General features: G+C 36.9%; 2 protein-coding genes across 2 annotated transcripts in view; both read right to left on the bottom strand.

Moving 5' to 3' along the window:
- Positions 1-11,152: 11,152 nt before the first annotated feature.
- LOC148158606 (uncharacterized) lies at positions 11,153-18,141 on the bottom strand. The gene has a single exon (XM_088006123.1). It carries the CDS (start codon positions 14,697-14,699, stop codon positions 12,402-12,404), a length of 2,298 nt encoding a protein of 765 aa, XP_087862249.1. The 5' UTR covers positions 14,700-18,141; the 3' UTR covers positions 11,153-12,401.
- A 118-nt stretch (positions 18,142-18,259) lies between these two features.
- Positions 18,260-22,372, bottom strand: part of ranbp10 (RAN binding protein 10) — a 28,169-nt gene continuing 24,056 nt past the window's right edge. Inside the window, exon 15 of the mRNA XM_014996923.2 lies at positions 18,260-22,340. The gene's annotated coding sequence lies outside the window, so the exon portion shown is untranslated. The remainder of the gene's footprint in view (positions 22,341-22,372) is intronic.

The raw sequence follows: 22,372 nt of genomic DNA, 5'->3' as shown, positions 1-22,372 counted from the left end.
TGCAAGAATATATAACTGCAAAAAGTTTCAAATAGAGATGAGTTAACATGACTCAAAGAGATGAAGGAAAGTTATGCAGTAAGATGATCACAAAACAATGAAAAAACAGTAAATTTTGTTCTTATATCTATCAGACAGAAGTGGTTGAATAAGACTTGGGGCTGTAAACAAACTAAAATCTGACTTACGTTAATTATTTGTAAATTATGAAATTATAGTGAAAAAAAACAAGCTATTTTTACAAATAGAAATAGGGATAAATTTTCTTTGTCTCCAAAAGACAGAGGAAAATTAGGATGACCACAGGTAAGAACAATTTAAAAAGTTGAGTAAACTTTGTTCATATTACATCTATCAGAAGTGGTTGAATAAGACATGAGGCTGTAGACAAACTGAAATCTGACTGGAGTGACTTATTTGTAAATTATTAAATAATAGTGAGAATAGAATTACAATTTTGTAATTTTGTACAAAATCACAATTTTGTACAATTGAAATTGTACAATTACAATTATTGACTTCATGGTCAACGGAAACGCAGCTACTGTAAACAAAACTGTTCATTTAGGTTCTTAATATGTATAACTTAATGCCCACTAATTGTTGTTTGTCAATCGCAAATAAACTCCAGATGAAGAACAGTTTAATGTGACTGAGCTAGCTAACCACAGTGTTGCTCATCATGGCGAGACAGGAGATCCAATCGATTCACAGGCATGTCCGATTGATATTTAATTGGAAAAACTAACTGCAAAGCATTGATGAATCAATATTTTTATCTACACCGATTACCGAGAAGAAAGTTAACAAGGTAGGCTCAGATAGCTTAGTGCTAGCTACCACACTGTCCGCAGCCAGAAAAAACTACCTTTCACCCAACGCTGCCTTCTTTTCATTTATTTTGAGTCCTCTGCATTTCAACCATCGTTTACGTTTCTCCACACTTTATCAAAGAATATTGAGATCAAACTCCCGGGACATCCTCACCTTCTGTCCTCACAGGCTCTTCAGTAGTGATGGGCTCTCTGAATCCAGGCTTTCAGGCTTGTACCGAGTAAAAAGGGGGCGTGGCCGATGAAGCCCCGCTTCGAGGCTTGTATTGTCTTGCTGAAAACCACGTGACTGGCAACAAACGAGGCCTCGCATTGCATGGGTCACGTGACTGCTTCATTTTGCGTGTCGGTTTTCAAAATAAAAGCGCGATGAGCCTTGCTGTGTCATGGGTTGTCCATTTGGTCGCGCATCAGAGGATGATGTTTGTCTTCAGTGGCCAAATAAAATGAACATTGACCAACATATTTGATGTGTATTAATGGCACTCATCAAAATGTTTGTTACTGGTTTTCTCAATTGTAGATTATGTTGTTTCTTTAATAACTATATCTTTGTGATTTTATGATGTAAATCTTTTTGAACTGCATTGTTGCTGAAACGTGCTACACAAATAAACTTGATTGTCTGAAATGGAGCCAGCAAGAGGAAAATCTGACATCTGGGAATACTTTGAGATTATCCTCACAATAAAATTCTTCTTAGATAACAATAATTAACCCTCCACCTCCCAATTTCTCACCTTCTGCAAAGTTCCACTATTATTTGTAGTCTGATTAGCAAAGATATATCAGTCTTGCACAGCAGAAACAGATTTAATCTTGTTGCAGAACTAAAATTCAACATGTAGCCAAATATGAGGGATCAGAGCCAATTAGAAATCCAAGAAAAAGTGAACGCCCCAACAGACACTGCACTCTCAAGACATTAAAACATCAATTGTCTTTATTGTCAAATCCATCTATGACATAAAAGAAAACCCAACACAACCACTAACGTTCAACATAAACCAGGATTAGATTGGCTACAAATCATTTTAATAATTAAAACATATGACAATTAAATATGGTTTCATTGATTATCCTGTTACTAAACATGAGTTTGATGAAAATTTTGTGACAATATTGCATTTAGTAATTTTTGGAAGTATGATCCAACTGAGTGACAAGACTGTTACAGTTTCACCAGCAGATGTCACTATAGAGCAATGAATGAAGCATCGAGTAACGAACCTTTTTGCAAAGCAAAGGGCTGGAAAGGTTCATTGCTTCATGAGGCTTCATTTGCCCATCACTACTCTTCAGATGTCGCCATTCCGTCTGTCTGCGATGTCTGTATGTCGGAATATCTGCGTAACCGTGACGTCATTCGCGGTCACTGCCGTAGTCACAAAATCGGATTAAAAAAATGACGGTTATGACCGACTGCTGACAAACACGGAAACCAACGCTACGTGATTCAAATAGATTGCACTAGCAAATGTAGGCACAGGACTTATTTGCAAATTTCCACACATATGTGTTGACTGTTTTGGAGTGGCTATACTGCTACATCTCCACTCATGTTTTTTGGACAATAATGAGATTATTGTCCAAAAAACAAAATTATAATAATAAACAACAGTTTCTTGGCAATTTCTGAACTTCGTTTACTCTAAAAATATATATATTTTCTTCTTGGTGGGTCTGTAGCAAAAACTTACTGAAACATGACTTAAAATTAAAAATGTATTAAAAAGTGACATAAAAAAGCCTAAGAGATCAAAACGTGATTTTTGTGTAATTCATTTTTGTCTTTATTTCCATCTATATGATGAAAATACATTGTGAAATATCTTCTTCTAGGCTACAAATCACCTCAGATTCAGGATAAGCAAAACGTTAGCAATGCTGCAGCCAATTTAATCACTTTTTAATCACATTTAGACACCAGTAAACATGTTTATGTGACTGGTCACTTTTAATTTTTTACCACCATTTTTAAACTTTCTGCTAAAAGCAACCCACACCTCTTGATTTAATATTAGCAAAAAAATAAACTGCTTTGCAAAATTATGTCATGCTGTTTTTCAAATTCAAATGACTTTTTTAATCCCTGAACAAACAAAACGTGGAGAACACAAGACTTTAAAAGGCTAAAAAGGCAGAGTATGTTTTTAACTAACATTCAAACTGGAGCACAGATCGTCTTGTTTGTGACAGTTTTCTGCTGTTGATTTAACGAACCTCACAAACAGTTTTCAAGTCCAGTGATTACGATAGTTTCTTGGCAACGCTGGAGCTTGATGACACTGAAGGATAAGACGCACGACACTCTGTGTCTGTCTTCCTTTATTTTTATTTTTCCTGGAGAGGAGTATAAATGAAGACCAGCGAGAGCAAAAAAGGGAAACCTCATAATGGACAAAAAGCTTTAGATAGTTAGCAATCAGGATGTGAAAACCAATTACAGAAGAAAACTTAAGGGTTTTACTACAGTTTTCTTGTGAGAGCTGTAATTTCTCAGTCATCGAAGGCTTTTAGGCTCATTTTTATCACAGAAACCAGAGAAATCCATTTATCCTCCTCTTTGATTTTAGACATCAGTCATAGATGTCAGGGGGTGGAAAGAAATACAAATATTCTGCTTAATTTTTGTGAAATTTGAAGTAGAATTTTAAATTATACATTGAACAACTTTTGCTTCGGCTCCTTCTTAGTGGGTTTTGGACTGAGCCATGACAGGATCCTGTTGAAAGAAATGTTAGTTTTATTTTTTTTTTTTTCTCTTTAACCTTATTTTTACCCATTGAGATTAAAACCTTTTGTTCAAAAGTTTTAACTGTCACAAAGTAGTCAAGAGTGATATCAATTAATAATGAGAAGATAATATAGTAAAATGGTTTTATTTTCTTCAATAAAAAAGATAAATTGAACTATATCTTAGGCAATGTAATGATTATATATCCCAAGAAAGTATCAAAGTATTTAATAAGAACATTTGACATGTAAAGGTAGAAAAAACACAATTTTGTAATTGTGGCATTTAAATTAAATAAATAATTAAAATCCAACGTGAATAAGTTTGTTCACATGATGAGTCATTAATACTCATGTTGCATCATCATCCTCCTCCCACTTACTGTCGTCTTCTTCATCATTTCTGACAGTAATAACATCCTGTTATTGATTGCAGTTTTTTTTTTTTTTTTTTGCAAAATTCGCTTGTTTTGATACGTTTGAAAAACCACCTCAATCCTGGCGCAAAACTGTTTTTGGAAATTGCAACGTGTCTATCTTGCAAATTTATTTTTGTAATTCCAGTTTGTGCAACCTCATGGTAAATAGAAATGCAGCTGTTGAAAACGAAGGTTATTATATTTAACTATAACTAACGAAATAACAAAAAATATAATAAATTTAACTTAAATAACGGTAATAAATGGGGGAAAACTATTAACTAACTGGAACTATATTTTGGAATTATAAAACTAACTAAAACATACTGAAATCATAGATATAGCATCTTTAATGTTCATGTTTATGGATCTATTTATTAGCCATTTGAGCTGAAACAAGCAGTTTTACGTAAGCTGCAAATCACAGCACTCCATCTCCCTACTCCTCCTGGTGACTTGTAGTTCGCAAATGGCGACAGCAAAAGTTGTGAGAAAACGCCTTTTGGTTGTTCAACAATAATTTAATAAATGTTTGAAAATGGTGTCTTCTGTTGAGTGTTCATTAGCCAATCGGTGTACACATAACCACAATAATTTGACATTTTTGAATTAATAAAACAAGTAAACAACCTCTAAAAATTAATTAAAGCTAACTTAGACAAACAAAAAGTCACAATGAAATAAAACACTACAGTGTAACAAAAAAACAAAATCTATTATAACTCACTGAGCTGCTTTTGAACACGTTTGGCTGGAGAAAAAAAACAGCTTTAGGCAGGTTGTTAAAATTCAGGCGGCTTTTCACAACATTTGGCGAGTTTTTATAAATGTTTCAGAGGAAAACTCTTTTGAAATAGTTGTCATTGTGTGGCAGAAAGGCACAAAACCTTTAATAAAAGGCTATGCTATTGCACTTATCTTATTTAATTTATTTTGAAATCTCTAGATTCTGTCGAATGTGAGATCACCAATAATTAGTCATTGATTAGTCAAGTGTCAGTATTTAATAGTATTCTAAAACAAAAATCCCAGTGCAACATCATGATTTAAAAGAACATATCACCAGAAAAACTAAAGTTTGATTGGGAACATAATCACTACATTATTCCCACAAATTTGAACTGGAATTGATGTGCGCCATCTTGGTAGGCCAGCGCAGCACATAGCATAGCAGAACCGTGGCTTTGAGACCAACGAAAAGAAAGTATACTGACACTCTTTACCAAGAGAAATATTTATCAACAAAATGACTGCTATCGGGATCGACTCGTATGACACGGAGAATGGAAACATGTCAGATGATGTGGCCAACCTGACTCCGATCTCCTGCTGCGATAAAGTTAACTAGCTAGTGAACATTAAGAACATGGAGATGCAAACAATCAATATTTAAGCGACTTTCTGAAGGACGTACAAACTCTTTGTGTGAGTAACACGGTTCTGGTGACTGGCACATTCAGTACAGGTGGTAACAAACATGTAGGCTACATGTCCGTCTTAGCTAGCAGGTAAAATCTACAGCTAAGCTAATTTTGCTAGCTCGCCAGTAAGAACTACAGTAAATATCACTCATATTTATCTTAGAATTACACAGATGTGGGTATAGTTCTCAAAAATTGTAATTGAGTAACAGTTGTAATGTACTTACATTGTTTATCAGATAGGAACAAGGTGAGAGCGAGTTTTAAGCTTGCAACTTGCTTATTGTTGTCATAGCAACTCCATAGCAGCCAAGATGGCTGTCAGATACAAAGGTCACAGAAGTGTAACATCACAGGAGAACTATGAATTAACCAAAGTATGGAAAGAAAACTACAAGTAAAAACTAAAACTCAACAATATTTGTTTCAAACAAATTCAAACTAAAAACAAAAAGTCACAACAAAATGAAACCATAGTGAAAAACTCAGAAAAGTAAAACTGCTTTTGGACACATTTGTCTGAATGAAACCAGTGACAAAGCAATTTCCAGAACTAAACATTTCTGTAAAACATGAAGTTTTTCTCCTCTTGAAGTGAATTTTAAATTATATATGATGAACTTGAGGAGCCTCTTTTGCTTTGGCTCCTTTAATGGGTTTGGGATCGGACTGAAAGGTTCTGGAGAGCAGATATGAACGGGGAGGTACTGATGCAAGGATGGAGGTTGCTAAAAAGCTGTGTGTGTTTGTGTGTGTGCGTGTGTGTGTGTGTGTGTGTGTGTGTTAAGAGCTCTTATCCCCCGCGCAGTAGAGCATGGAGTGCTGCACTCCCCGACCCTGCCGGTCATTTCATCTACTTCCAAATGTCACGGTGTCACAGACCTTTGTTAAAATCAGCAAGCAGGGCGATCATGTGTGTGTGTGTGTGTGTGTGTGTGTGTGTGTGTGTGTGTGTGTGTGTGTGTGTGTGTGTGTGTGTGTGTGTGTGTGTGTGTGTGCGCGTGTGTGTTTCTGAGTCAGAAAAACGCAGTAACTGTGTGTTTACTGCTGCTCTAGTCGCATTAAAACCATCAAACTGAGCAAGATGGCTGCCACTAAGACGTCTCAATTAAAGAAAAGAAATTTATGAGACGTGAAATAAAAATGTAGCGAAGGAAGCAGCAGAGATGTTTATTTTTTAATTTTATTCTCTATTCTTGTTTGGAAGAAACAATTGATTTTTGGCGTTAAAGGGGAAAAGGAAGGGAGGTCAGCGAGGCAGCGGAGGTGATATTAGCAGGAAATAGGTTGGGGCAGGGAACGCTGTAGGCGAGCTGCATCTAAACAGGCTATTATCATTCATTTACAGGAGATTTCACATTCACCACACAACCTGCACAAACTGCCTATTTTTATATCCAGTTGTTGTTTTTACTTTAATTTCCGTTTTTCTTCACTCTGTTGATTTTGTTGTTTTCTGTCCGTTTTCATCTCTTTTCTTTATCATTATTTATGCTGCCTTTGCTCGTTTATTTAAATATTCATTAATTCAGTTTTTTTTCTACACTTAAATGTAACTTTCTTGTTTTACATCATTTATTCATAAATACTGATAAATATTTACTTGTCCGACTGAGAAATTATTATTTTTCACTTGTTATAAGTGAAATAATCTGCCGGTGGAACGAGTATTTTTCCATCCATATTTAGGAATTATTAACTCTGTAACAGCTCCTATTCTTCACATTGTATTTCTATTCTGTACATATATCTATTTACTATATTTATAACTGTTAACTCATCCCTTATGACAATTTATTTTAGTCACGTGATTTTATTCAGTTATTTTATCTTTTTTGAGTGCCAACAAATTTTCGCTGCAGGAATAAAATGATAAATAAAATTCTTGAATCCTTGAAATGTCTTTTTATAAGTGACATAATCTGCCTTCATAATGTTTATAGTCATTATTAAGGAATGATGGACTGAAAACAAGCTACTATTAAAAGTCATTTGTAAGTTAGTTTTGTCTTATTTGAAGTGTAATAAAATATTTGAACGGGAAACTATGCAAAAATACTTGGTCAGATTTTGCATTAAGTGCTTTTTTTTCCTCTTGTTTAGTGTCAATAATTTCTTAATATTGATGAAAAAATCAATATTCTAGTGGCAGATTATTCCTTCCTTAAATCTAATTTTCCTTCCAGTTCTTGTTTCAACACCATATTTTTTGCTCTACGTATTTGTTTTCATTTCCTTCCCTCCTTTTCTTGACCTCACCTTTTCTTTTTCCCTCTTTATCCTGCAGAGATCCGGTTTTATTGGCACAGCTTTGGAGAACCAATACCAGCAGATTAAACCGCTGTCCTTTTTTCCTCTCCTTGTTTTTATTAAAGCACCGCGGCTCAGACCGGGCCTGCGTTTATGCGTGTGATCGCACGTGCGTTGCAGTAATCGGCGCATTATTATTATCACACTCTCCTAAATTAATTCATCTCTCCCTCTGTACAGTATGCCGGCGTTTGCATCAACAAATGCAGATCCCGAGTGCCTTAATGTCCCTGGATGTTTACACTGTGTGATGACTGAATGAAGAAACTGTGATTCATGTAATGAATGCGATGAAATAAAGTGCAAACACATTTAGTCATCATAAGGTGCCGAGTGCGTTTGTTTACGTGTTTATGTGATTAGAAGCACTAATAGCTTCCACTCGCTCTCATGTTTGCTCTTATTGTTTCATTTTCAGATCCAGTTTTTTTCTCCACAGGTGAAAACTGACTAGTGTGACACGTTGTGGAAGACTAGTGATTTTGTTGTTGTAAATTAACATTTTTGGACAACAAGTCACAGTCTACCTCAGTGTTTCCCACCCAAACGTCCATTTTTCCCATTCAGTTTATGTCTCTTTTCTTCCTGCTAACTGCATCTATACAATTATAATCAGCCCCCTGCATTTGTTACGTCTGCCTTGAATCCCCTTGTTTTTATAAGTAACGTGTGTTTACTGGTGGCTGAGAACATCTTAATAATGATTTCTTCCATCAGTAGGATTCTGAAAACGTTTCTCCACCCACTCCTCCACAAAGAAGATGATCGCTTCAGAAAACGACGGATGAAATCGGTGCATCTTCAAAATGCAGCGTGCAAAGTTTAATAATCTGAATGTTTTCCTCTCACATCCAACCGTCATTAGGCTGGTTTTCATGTGGCTCTTCACCCTGGGTGCCACTGCGTTAGGGGATAACATGAAAATCACAAAAAAGTCTTCTGTTGTTTATTTACTTGTTGAGATTAAAACTGACATTTTCACTCCTTTTTTTTAAAAAACACATTTAAAGCTACCAGCCTGACTCACCTTTGACATAGTTTATCACCTTTAACAGCATATCCTGGTCAGTTTGTATTAATTCCATTAATTCATTAAAAATTATTTAGTCAATATAAAAACAATAATTCCCAAAACAAGCTTTCACATGCATGTGTCGCTGATGACATCACAAAAGGCACACAGCAACAGATCAGAGTTTAAAACCTGTTTTGAGTTTAGCCATAAATCAATTTGATCGATTAATTATATGTTCTGTTTTTGAAGGTTTAATTTTTGGAAAACCTGAGATTTAACTGGTGATTCCTGTCAGGTTAAGCACACAAACCAGTTATCCCAGTGAAATAATTTTAGATTCTAGATGGGCCCAAAAAAAGTAAAACCAAATAAATGTTCACAACCTGATTGAAAAATATCTATTTTACTAATAAGTAATAAGCTAATGGCAGGTTTATCCTGCCTAGACGAATGTTAGCATGCGATAGCATACAAAATGTCTGAAGGCACAAACAAGTAGAGGTTTAAAACAAGTTTACAAGTAAAAAATGGAAATTTAGTTTAACACCTCAAAAATGCTTTTAAAGGTAAAACAAATGTCAAAAACATGCAATAGAAACTGTGTCTTCTGTTAGGAATTTGAAAAAAGAAAAAAAAAAAAAAGAAAAACACAGCCAAATTTGAGCTAATATTATTGTTAGTGTCTGAGATATTAAAAAAAACTAATATTGTTGGGGAAATCTTTGAGATTTTTGGGAAAATAAATGCTATTTTGTAAAATTAGTGTTGAAATATCGCCCCCTACTGGCAGCTTACGGGTAAGTTTGTGTTTCTCTGTTTTTCTGCTTGTAAAATTGCCAAATATATATAAATATTCCAAATATTGCTGATCAGATCAAGTTTCCCATCTGATCTGACATTTTTATTAATCCGTTGGGAATGGTTTGAAATCTCCGACATATGAATAAAATCTCTGTAAATCAACATGTGACTGTCATAAACTGTTAAACACTTTCAATAAAGAACCCTGATAATCTCCTATGACTTATCTGTATTTATTTATTCTCTTTTGTTTGATTTATTATGTTAATTAGCTAAAGGTGTAATATTTGCATAATAATAGAAGATGTTATTTACATGTAATGGACCTCAAATTCGTAGTTTTTGTTTTAGTAAAGTCATGTTTTTAGATTATTGCTGGAAAAATTTCTCCTGTTTTTGTCTATATGTGAAAGACCCGAATGCAGGAATAAATAAGTACTCCAATAAAATAAAGATAAAAGATATTACAATAATTTCGCTTTAAGAAATTGTATTGATAGGATAGTTTGGCTGAGTTTTAGGATTCAGATAACTTCCTGTTTTCAAGCTTGGAACAGAACTAAATAGATAATTAGGAAATGCCTTTTCCTCCTCTGGACTAAAAAAAGTGTCCTTCTGAAATTTTTTATTTCTTTTTTCTCTATGGACAAAAAAAAGCCCTGAAGTCTTTTTTTCTTTTTTTTCTGACATTGTATTTATTATGTTTGGCTCAAGATATAAAGTGAGATAAAAAAAAAAAAATCTCACGCTAATGCAACCCGCGGTTTGATGTGGACACTTGGTGCCCTTTTTTCCACTTGAGCACATGACCCTTAAATATTCTGTATACGCCACTGTTAAAAATGTCCTAAAATTATGATTTTTTTATTATTGTTATGTTACGTCCACCAGGCTCGTTTGATGGGATAACATTAAAAGGAGACCACACAAGGATTTAGTAACTGAATGAAAATAGAATTTATTAAATTATATTAAAGAAATAACCCTGAAAAAAGAATACCTGTAATGAGAAACCAACATAGATTAAAGCAGAACCTATAATTGACCAGAAATAAGCAAATGCTAAACAAACCTAACAAATCTCCGACAAAAGATACCAACCAAACCAAATGGGGTTCTGAGGAGAGAGGAGGGAAAAGCCTCCTGACTGCTGCATGCCTGGCAGTTTTAAAGCTGCAGAACACCAATCAGGGCAACACGCATCACCTGCAGAGACCTGTCTGCAGAACCCTAAAAGGAAAAAAGGGCAGAGACCCACTGAAGCCGTAACACCTTCCCCCTTAAATCAGAGGATCCAACCAGGACCTCTGTAGGCATTTTTTCCTGTTAGTCTGGTCCATCAATGGCACGAGACAATGCATCAGCCAGCACATTTTCAGTGCCTCGAATGTGCCGAATTTCAAGGTTGTAAGGCTGTAGAAATAAGGCCCATCGCATCAACCGCTGATTGGGGCTCTGTAAAGAGTGCAAAAAGGTCAAAGGGTTATGATCTGAATATACCACAACAGGAAACTCACCCCCACCCACATACACATCAAAGTGCTGGAGTGCCCAAATAAGAGCCAAGGCCTCTTTCTCAATGGTCGAATAATTAAGTTGATGTTAATTGAACTTCTTAGAAAAGAAACACACTGGATGGTCAACCCCTTCTTCATCAGTCTGCAACAAAATGGCTCCTGCACCCACTTGACTTGCATCAACCTGTACCTGGAATGGCCGGTCTAATCTTGGAGCAGCCAAAACTGGTGCAGTGCTCAAAAGGAACTTGACATTTTCAAATGCCTTCTGACAAGCTGTTGACCACCTAAACTGGACTTTAGCCTTTAATAGGTCAGTTAATGGAGCCACTACAGTAGAAAAATTCTCACAAAAGTTTCTATAGTAACCCACCATCCCCAAAAACCTCATCAACTCCTTTTTTGAGGAAGGAGGTGGGAAACCATCAATGGCTTGGACTTTAGCCCTCACTGGTTTCACTTGTCCTTGCCCAACTACTTTTCCCAAATAAGTCACTGTAGCTCTTGCAAACTCACATTTAGCCAAGTTCACAGTTAGACGAGCATCCTGAAGACGCTGAAACAACTTCCGGATACGTAGCACGTGTTCATTCCAGGTGTCACTGAAGACCACTACATCATCTAAGTAGACAGCACAACCTTCCAATCCAGCCACTACTTGATTCATCAACCGCTGGAAAGTGGCAGGTGCATTTCTAAGGCCAAAACTCATCACAGTGTAAGAGTATAATCCTGATGGTACAATAAAAGAAGACACCTCTTGGGCTCGAGCAGACAAGGGTACTTGATAGTAACCTTTGAGCAAATCAAATTTACTCACATACTTTGCAGTTCCAACCTGATCGACACAATCTTCCATCCGAGGAAGTGGATAGGAGTCAGGCTTTGTAATGCTGTTCAGTTTCCTATAATCAGTACAGAATCTATAAGTACCGTCAGGTTTTTTAACCAGCAAACATGGCGAGGCCCAACTGGAACAAGATGGTTTAGCCAGGCCATTGTCCAGCAAATACTGAATCTCTGACTCCAAAAATTTACTTTTCTCAGGAGGAATACGATAAAAATGTTGACGGATAGGTTGCGCATCTCCCACATCTATGTCATGCTCAATTAAATTGGTACATGTCGGAATGTCACTGAACAAGGCTTGAAAATCCAAAATTAACTTCTTCAACTGCTCGCTTCTTTCTGCAGACAAATGACTCAATAATGTTTGTAGGTTAGACAACATCTCAGAGTTTTTAAGTCTGGGCTGGAACACAGCGTCATCTGGAGTCTGCACATCCTCATCTAAGCCTACGTTACAGCTCAAGTCTGCCTTCATAGAAGCAGCAACTGCCTTGACATCTTTATCTTCCAAAGTAAGGCTTCAGTAAGTTTACATGGCAAAGCTGAGTTGGTCGTTTACGGTCTGGGGTAGAAACCACGTAGTCTTGGGCTGACACCTGTCTCAACACAGAATACGGACCATAAAACTTTGCCTGAAAAGGTGAACCCTGAATGGGGAGTAAGGCAAGCACCTTAGCTCCTGGATGAAACACTCTGTTTTCAGCTTTCTGGTCAAACCATCGCTTCATTTTTCTCTGAGCCTTTTTAAGATTCTCAGACGCTAGTTTGCCAGCCAAGAAAAGTCTGCGACGAAAACCATTGACGTAGTCAAACAGGTTTGATGGTGGCTCAGACCTCTCCAAGTTAGTTTTTAAAATAGCAAGAGGACCACGCACATGATGTCCAAACACTAGTTCATTTGGACTGAACCCTGTGCTCTCTTGTACAACTTCACGAGCTGCCAGAAGTAGCCAAGGCAGACCTTCTTCCCAGTCTCTACTCAACTCTGTGCAGTATGCCCTCAACAATGCCTTCAGGGTTTGGTGAAAACGCTCTAGCGCCCCCTGGCTTTGAGCATGATAAGCACTGCTTTGTTGATGGACTACACCAAGTTGTTTCAAAATCTCACCAAACATGCGTGAAGTGAAATTGGTACCTCTGTCAGTTTGAATGGTCTTTGGGATTCCAAACACTGAAATAAAATTAGACAAAGCTTTGACCACCGACTTTGTTGTAATGGTTTTCAGAGCATATGCTGCAGGATAACGAGTGCTTTTACACATAACCGTCAGTAAATACACCGATCCTGACTTTGAAGGACTCAGTGGGCCAACACAGTCAATGATCAAGTGTTCAAAAGGCTTACCAACCGCGGGTATTGGAAAAAGTGGAGCTGGTTTCAAAGTCTGATTAGGTTTCCCAGTTAGTTGACAAGTGTGACAGGTTTTCACAAAATAAGCAACATCTTTTTTCAGACGTGGCCAATAAAAATGACGTAAAACTCTATTATAAGTTTTATTGACTCCAAAATGACCAGACAATTCTCCATGAGCAGTTTTCAAGACAAGGTTTCTGAACTTGACTGGAACAACAACTTGATAAATTGGACCAACAATATCCTTGTCACTGTAAGGTAACCATTTACGTACCAACAGATCTTCTTGTACAAAATACCCACATGACGTTTTTGTGTCCTGTTCAGCTGTCTGGACTTGGTCAAACAGAGCAGCTAAGGTTGTGTCCTCCTGCTGGGCTGCAATCAACTCACTGAGTGACAAAGGAACAGGAAGAGTTGGCAAACAGGCAGTCTTCTCAACAGAACTAGGCTTACCAAACTCAACCTCCTTATCAGCCAAAGCACGACTGATGGCACGAGTTACTGCACAAGCTGGAAATGCCTCAGGAAAGTCTTGAGCACATTTGTCTGACATGGAAACAGATGGAGACGCTCGGACCACTAGAGGAGGTGCAACATCTCGCCACACACGTCCACCTGCCAGATTGTTTCCTAAAATGAGAGACACACCTTCCACAGGCAGAGAAGGACGAACACCCATCGTTACTTCTCCTTGTACCAGTTCTGACTGCAAGTAGATCCTATGGAGAGGCACAGAGAAAGTTTCCATCCCAATACCTCTAATTAAGACACTACGACCAGTATCAGAACATGAAGAAAATGGCAAAACAGAATCCAATATGAAAGATTCAGAAGCTCCGGTGTCACGCAGAATCTTTACAGCCACTTTATTTGAACTTCCATTCAGAGAAACAAACCCATGTGTGATGAAAGGAGCGTAATCTTGTCCGACATCCTTCTCAAAGGTCTGGGGATCTGAATCAGTCAGCTCTGAAAAAGACTGGAAGTCACAAGGTGCAGCTAAAACGGTTGGTCTTACACTTTCAACTTTAGGCAGAGGTGTAGACTCCACTGAATGCAACTGTGCAACACTGGCTAAAGCCACAGGTTTTCGATGATCCTGTTTACCCCTACTTGATTTAGTTTTAGTATTCAGAGGGCACTCATTTTTCCAGTGTCCCTTCTGGCGACAATAGTTACAAACCAAGTCCGCTTTAGATCTCAATGTAGGATCCAATCTATTTTTACCAGGAAACCGGTCGTGATGAAATTCCTTAAGGCTGTGGTCACCTTTCAAATTAGAATCCCTCACAGCTTTATGGGTCAGAACATACTCGTCTGCTAAGACAGCAGCTTTAGCAGCAGTTTTTACCTTTTGTTCATTAATATATATGGCCACCCGATCTGGAATAATGTTCTTGAACTGTTCCAACACCATCAAGTCAAAGTGATTCAAAATCATCCACACCTTCAGCTGATAACCAGCGATGAAACTGGGTGTTTAATTCTCTGACAAGATCTGTATTTGACTGTTTTTCAGCTTTCCTGCAGTTCCTAAATTGTTGTCTGTAATGCTCAGGAACCAGTTCATAAGCTTTCAAAACAGCTTCTTTAACAGATTTGTATACCTTTCTTTCAGCTGAAGCTAATGAAACATAAGCTTCTTGGGCCTTACCCACCAGCACACTTTGCAGCAGCATGGAGCAATCTAGATCACTCCAGTCATTGTCCTCTGCCATGTCCTCAAACAAAGAGAAAAACACATCAGGATCTTGTTCATTAAACTTAGGTAACAGCTTCAACATGTTAACCAAGTTATGTCCAGAAAACCCATTACCACCTTGAGACAGATTAACAGATCCACCACTTAACCTGCCCTCAGACCTCAACTTCAGACGCTCAGCTTCCAAAGACAGTTTCTTCACCTCCAACTCATGTGCTAACCTCTTTTCTTCTTGCTCATGAGCTAGCCGCTTTTCCTGTAAAGCTAGTTTTCTCTCCTCAAGCTCATGTGCTAGCCGTAATTTTTCTAACTCCAACTGCATTTCCATCTCAGTTTTCTTAGACTGAAACTTTAATTGAGAAGCTTGAGAAACTGTTGAGCTTGACAATTCATCTTCCAACCTTGGAGCACCAGTTAAAGAATCTGAACCAAGGGAAGTTTCATCTGTCACATCAGCATCTGAAAGAGAGACATTAAAGACTTTCAGTTTTATAAGTTCGTCTTTTAAAAAACTCCTTAGTGGAGGTAATCTTAATCCTTTTACATCTTCAAGATCAACTTTAAAGTGTTCAGCTACTTGACGAATCTGCTCCTTTGTAAGCTTTTCCAAGAGTTCTAATGTTAGAGAAGACAAAAAAGAACTCACAGTATCCATTCTCAAACCAGACCAACCCAACAAACCCACTTCCAAAAAAAATACTACAAGTCAAAGTATACCAAATTATTTAACCAACCACAAGGAAGTGCATGACTGGCACCAACAAATGGCAGACCTCCATTTTCCTACAACTAACTAAATGCCAAAACCCTGACTAAGCTTAGCCTAGTCTTCAGGCCTTCCTCCAAGAGCCAAGGCACTTTAAGCACCAAGATACCGCTGGCAGCAAATCCCTCCAGGCCAAGACCTCTCAGGCAGCAAACCACGGCGGTGCCCTCAGCCCAGAGTCCAACCCAAAAATAACAAACTAAAACAACAAACAGGGTCGTCTAAAATGGAGTTGCCAAAAACAAATACCAGACAGCACTTACCTATTACAAAACAAGATCCTCTCTCCCCCCTCCAACAAAAGTACAAAAATCCTCATGGACCTCCAACAACATACATATGGAACATCAAAAATGTCCAAAATCTAGTAAGGTTAAACACCTTAAACTAGCCAAAAAACCTACAAATAACCTGCAATACAGGCAAACCAAAGTCAGGGGCATGTAACTGCAACCTGAACCCAATAATAAGGCCAAACAAGCCTAATTAGTCCACATAAATTGGACGAGCCCCCACAATGTTACGTCCACCAGGCTCGTTTGATGGGATAACATTAAAAGGAGACCACACAAGGATTTAGTAACTGAATGAAAATAGAATTTATTAAATTATATTAAAGAAATAACCCTGAAAAAAGAATACCTGTAATGAGAAACCAACATAGATTAAAGCAGAACCTATAATTGACCAGAAATAAGCAAATGCTAAACAAACCTAACAAATCTCCGACAAAAGATACCAACCAAACCAAATGGGGTTCTGAGGAGAGAGGAGGGAAAAGCCTCCTGACTGCTGCATGCCTGGCAGTTTTAAAGCTGCAGAACACCAATCAGGGCAACACGCATCACCTGCAGAGACCTGTCTGCAGAACCCTAAAAGGAAAAAAGGGCAGAGACCCACTGAAGCCGTAACAGTTATTTTTTTAAGATGTAATTAATGTTTTTGTACTACACCACCACAAATTATTGATTTCCAGGTCGCTTTGTTTGTATTTAAATAAAATTCCTGATAAAATAAGTTTTGTTCTTGTTGGTAAATGTGAAACAGCTCGCAGGAAGTTTCCTCCAGACGCTTGATTGCTGCTCGACGTTGGATGCCGCAGACCTGCGTGGCGGGGGAAAAGTTAGATCGTGTTTGCCGGCGGCATGACTTGTTTACGATTGGCGCTGTGTACATTTCTCACCTGTATACCTGGAAATAAAGCGAGAGCCATGCAGGCCGAGCTGATTAATGCGCATATTCCGCCCCATTGTACGTCTCAGCCAGACTCCGACTGCGGCAATCAATTCAATCAGCGGCGCTTATGAAGCCATTACAATCTGGCTGAGAGCAGGCGGGGGCCGCATCCTTCCATTGGCCTCCCAGTAATTACTGTTTAGGCAAAAAGGGATGGATGGAGGGATGGATGGAGGGATAGACTAATAAAACACATCCCTAATGACTCGCATGTGACTATGAATATGCATCGTCTGGGCGGTAAAGTGTGGGTGTTGTGATGTTTACAACCCCTGACCTGGGACTGCGAGAAGATGTTTACTGCTTGGTTTTAACCCTCCGGCGGCGCAGAAATTACATTTTAATATGGTTTCTTATGAGAAACGCAAAAAATAAAAGTAAAAATTAAAACCAAGCAGAGGATTTAATGAAATTTGTTTTTTTCGCCTCAGTTCATTGCACCGGATTCCTGGAATTTTAAAAACATCAACTTCAGGAGTCAAAAGAATAAAGTAATGTAAGAATAATGTGGTAGTTTTAACAGAATAAAGTCAAAGGAATGCAGCAATAACGTATTTAAAAGAATACAGTAGTAGAAATGTGAGAGTAAAGTCATAATAATACAAAAATAAGTAATAATATGACATAAAAGTAATATTGCGTAGTAATGAGAACAAAGTTATAATAGTAGGAGAATAAAGTCGTAATATCACAAAAATAAAGTCTTAATAATGCGAGAACAGTTATATTATTAGAATGAAGTAAAATATTACACAATTAAACTTATAAGATAGTTTTCTAGTTGTAACTGTAGAATATTTATCAGTTTAATCCAAAAAAATGTTTCAGACTCCATACATAAATATTTAACTCCTTCATATTTTAAAACCTAATCAGCTTAAAAGGACTTTGTGTTGCTAAAAAAACTATTTTCAGTTTTAGAAATAAAACTTAGCGACTCCAACAGAAAGTGATCAGAAATGAAACAGAAGATAAACGCAGCTGGTTTTGTTTGGATGATTTGCAGCTCTTTTCTGCCCCCTGCTGTCGACAAAATGTAATTTTAGTCATAGTTATTTCCTCTCCTGCAAAATTTATGGGAAAATTTTTTTTTTTTTATCTGCAGCAGTGCAATCTCACTGAGCAGGAAAACCCAACCTTTAATTCAGTTAATCACAACGTTTTTCCTTTACAAAAAATGCAATGTTAGTTTAATCACAGAGACATTGTAGCTGATTCTGGTTATCAATCAAATATATATTAAAAAAATAAAATTTACTTTGTGAATTTTTATGCAGCAAATAAAAACAGGACACGATTCATATGCATATGGATGTATTTTAATAAAAATAATTCTGTCACAATTAAACAGAATACATTATTTATCTTTAAACATGTTTCCAATACTTTTTTTTTTACAATTATCATTTTTCCTTTTTTATTGTTTTAAAGTTTTTAAAGTCATGCTAAGTAGATAATAACTCATTTCACAATGTTTTTTCTCTTTTTTTCTTTCTTTCTTTTTTTTTTTTTGCATTTTTTTATATATTTAGGTAAAACTCAAAAGTCTCCCCCCAAGAAATAAAAACAAAATGAAGGTAGAAGTCATTTGTGCATCGCTCGTCTGCATGGTCAGATCAGTTTGAGCATGGAGGGGAGGACAGAGGTCAGAGGTCAAACTGAGGAAGGCGAAGTGAACCTCATGCTTTGCTTTTAAATAAAAACAGGAACAGATGAGAGGCTGAAATCACATTTTTGTGTTTTATTACCTACTTGAACATTTGAACAAGCCTAACATAACGGATTACTTTGGATCTTTGAAGTGAAGTTCTCTAATCTGGATTATTACTGCAATAAATTCAGATGGAGGAACCAGATTAGGGCTGAGCAATAAACTCTCATTTCTTCATACCGGATCTGATTTTCCAAAAATGTGTTTGATTAAATAGATTTTTTGCTCAACACCAGAGGAAAGCTAACAGTCTTTGGCTTCAAACTGATGTAAAATTATCGGATTATCACCCACTGATAGCCTCGTTTTTAACAGCCAAATTCAGCATAAATATCACAATAACTGCACGGTAATGATTTAGAGAGTTCAGTTTTAATCCAGAGAAAAAGCCTGTTGATGCATATTTCACACACACCAAGTATTGCATTTAAAAGACATGTTTTCTACTTTTTATTTTGAAATTTTGAATTTTTGCTGTTTGGTGTTCCATATGAAGCTACAATAGACATGGAGTTTGAAACAACTGAAAATAATTCCTAATTGTTTTCATGTTCAACTAAGTTTCTACTTGCAGCACAAATCTGTTGAAAATTAGCTAAATAAATTTTTTAAATATAGTTTTTCGTCAGTTTTTTGGCACCTGTGACAGGAAGTGTTAGGTTGCGAATTTTCTTCACTTTCCAAAACAATAATAACGTACTAATAGGTCTGAGACAATGTAAACCACAGGTGTCCAAAGTATGGCCCACGGGCCATTAGTGGCACTTGAAATGATTTTGTTTGGCCCCTGACCACAAGGTCAGGAATAGTGAAAATATGGCAGACAAAATAGAAAACGATGGATGGGTAATTGTCTGGTTTTCTTTTAGTAATGCAAAAGTCCAAAGCCCTTTTATTACATCAAGATTAAAAATCTTGAACTAATCTTAAACTAATTTTTGGCTCTTTCATTTAATGAATTTTGTGGGTTGCCAGAAATTTAAAGAGTTTGGGGCCAAAAGTTGGACACCACTAATGTAAAACAAACAATTTAATTCATTATAGAGAGTTATCACCCACTAATATCGCATAATAAAGCTAAAATAATCTCCAAACACGACATCCAACTTCTGAAGATCCAACTAAGCTCAAATTTGAGATGAATTTAAGCTCAAAATTAATTTAAAGGTGGAATGTGCAGGTTAATCTGGATTATCTCTCTGCTTTGATTTATTCAAATTGGATTAAAAAATATCACAATAAATTAATTTTTGCATCTTTAATTTAAGTAATTTTGTGCCCCCCCAGTTTTTTGCCCAGTTTTGTGACCCTGGGCAAAAAAAAAAAAAAAATGGATATTACTGATGTAAACAAAATCATTTATTAAATATAGAGGATTATCACCTGCTAATATAATAAACCTGCTGTATAATGAAGCTAAAATGAGGGTTTCATTGTTGTTTGATGAAATTCAGATTGCTTAAGTAAGGTACTGACTGTTAATAGCCACTCCACTGAACCAAAACGATCAGGAGATCCAAAAAGCTCAAACTGGAGGTGAATTTAAACTCACAAACCAACGTAATCTGGATTATCTCTCTGCTTTGTTGACTCTGAAACAGGAAGTGGAGGAAAATCTTGTTAGTAAACGCGCAGAGGAGGAAAACTTTGATCTTATTGCACAGAAATCGAGCTGAACTCTGGAACAAAAGGCTGGTGAAAGAAAGGCTGCGGTTTAATCATCACAAACTGCACCTTAAAATTACAGGCTTCCCTGTTTGTCACATGATTTCACCTCTTTATTTGAAGCTCTAGCTGCGACTGCAGGAGCACACAGCGGGTCAGAGTGTGGAGGGGGAAAGCGAAGCCTGCGGTAATGAAACTCGACTTTCCGACGTGCGCACACTGTGCTTGTTAGCCGGCCTTTGATACTGATTTTCTTTATGCTGATAATAGAGTAGGACTTGGCCCCGAGGGCAGGTGTCGCAGGTGCAGCGGGGATTGGCGCCGCCACCTGCAACCACCTCTCTGATTGGCCGGTGTGGCGCTTGTTACAGTGAAATTAAGGCTGCGACACCTCTCTGCTCCCGGTTAGTGATCGCCGCCGCGGAGGACCTTCAATTATGTTTTCTGAACATGGCTGATGTTCTTTTTCCTGTTTTTCTGGGAAAGTTTTCAGGAATATTACATTAGCTTTAATCAGAAACAACAGCCAGGGTTTAGTGCTTTTTTATTTCTAACTTGTGGGGGATAATTTCTCCAGCTAACGAGGGGAAAGTTTCACAGACTTGATTTCCGCTGTGCTTTTATTAAACATCAGAAGCTGAAAACTAACGGATTTATTTCTCAAAATAATGATACAATAAAGCAACTGCTGAGATTTTTTTTGAAGACTTAGAAATGTTCCAGGCTTTCCTCGACTTTTTGAATGATATAACTTTCTGAAAAGAAAAATCACATTTTTAGATATAAAAACGGCATTTTTCCCTCTGCTATGCTGTTTCATTTAACTAAATAATTTACATTTTAACTGTAAAAATGCCGCCGGTATGAGAACACAGGGAGAAAATGATTTTTAGTTCAAATGAGACAAAAACTGAGTGGTTTCGCTCCTCCTTGCTTCTTTGTAACTGGATTACAAAGAAGCAAGGAGGAGGAAGCATCATGCTGCGGGGTCTGGAAATGTTATGTCATTTATGATGCATTTATTTATTGTTTTTGATGATCTATTGAAATTATCCGAGATAATAATGCAACAAAGCAACTGCAGTGATTTTTAAAAACAAGATTTAAAACTTTAAACGTCCAAAAGAAGATTTAGAAAATAGCCAGACTTTCACTGAATCTTTGAATTTTATATGAAAAAACAATTTCTTCCTCTGCTGGGCTGAGTCAGCATTGGTATTTTTCATAAATTAAGCTAAATAATTTACATTTTATCGCTTTTTAGCGCAATAAAATGAGACAAAAACTGAGCGGGAAGCATGATGCTGTGGAGCCTGGAAATGTTTGAGTTATTATTAAAAGAAGAATTTTTATCAAAAAATCACAATGGCAGAAAATATATATTTTTAGGTTTGCATTGCTAAAAAAGATGCAATTAGCCAATTTATTTGTTAATTAAAGCCTGTGTGAATAATTTTGACCCAATGTTAATTAAACATGTTTTAACTTTGTTAAATTCATGTTTCTAAAATGTATCACTGTTTGCAGTACAATCCAGATGAAATTAATGGCTACAAGCTCATTTTTACGTTGCTCAGCATTTAAAGCTCGTCCGGTTTGGGTTGAATTATTTCTGGTTCTTATGGGTTCTGGTTCTGAAAGATCCGGGAGAACAGAAACAACAAAACCGACGACAGGAATTGAAGTCCAACCATTACAGCAAAAGAAAATAACAATACCAATAAAATAATAAAGGGGGGGATATGATTAGTTTGTCCAGGATGAGCACAACAAACTGACAAAAATACTAAAAAAAAACAAACAAAACAAAAAAACGGCTAAATAAACTGAATAATAATAATAATAATATTTAAATAGTGTCACACATTTATTAAATCTGATAATACTAAATTAAATAGGAAGCCTCCTTCCCTTCTCTTCTCTGATCCAATCAGACGCATGCTCGCCTCTTCGTCACCATGGCAACGACCAGCTAGACATCTCAGTGCTGCTCAGCAGTTACCTGAGGACAGACAGGTTCAGGTAAAGGTTCAG

Source organism: Poecilia mexicana, unplaced genomic scaffold, assembly GCF_051168715.1.
Source record: "Poecilia mexicana isolate PSO_F unplaced genomic scaffold, ASM5116871v1 scaffold_6, whole genome shotgun sequence".
NCBI lineage: Eukaryota > Metazoa > Chordata > Actinopteri > Cyprinodontiformes > Poeciliidae > Poecilia > Poecilia mexicana.
Note: the sequence above shows the minus strand (reverse complement) of the source record. Positions and strands in the feature narration are given on the sequence as shown.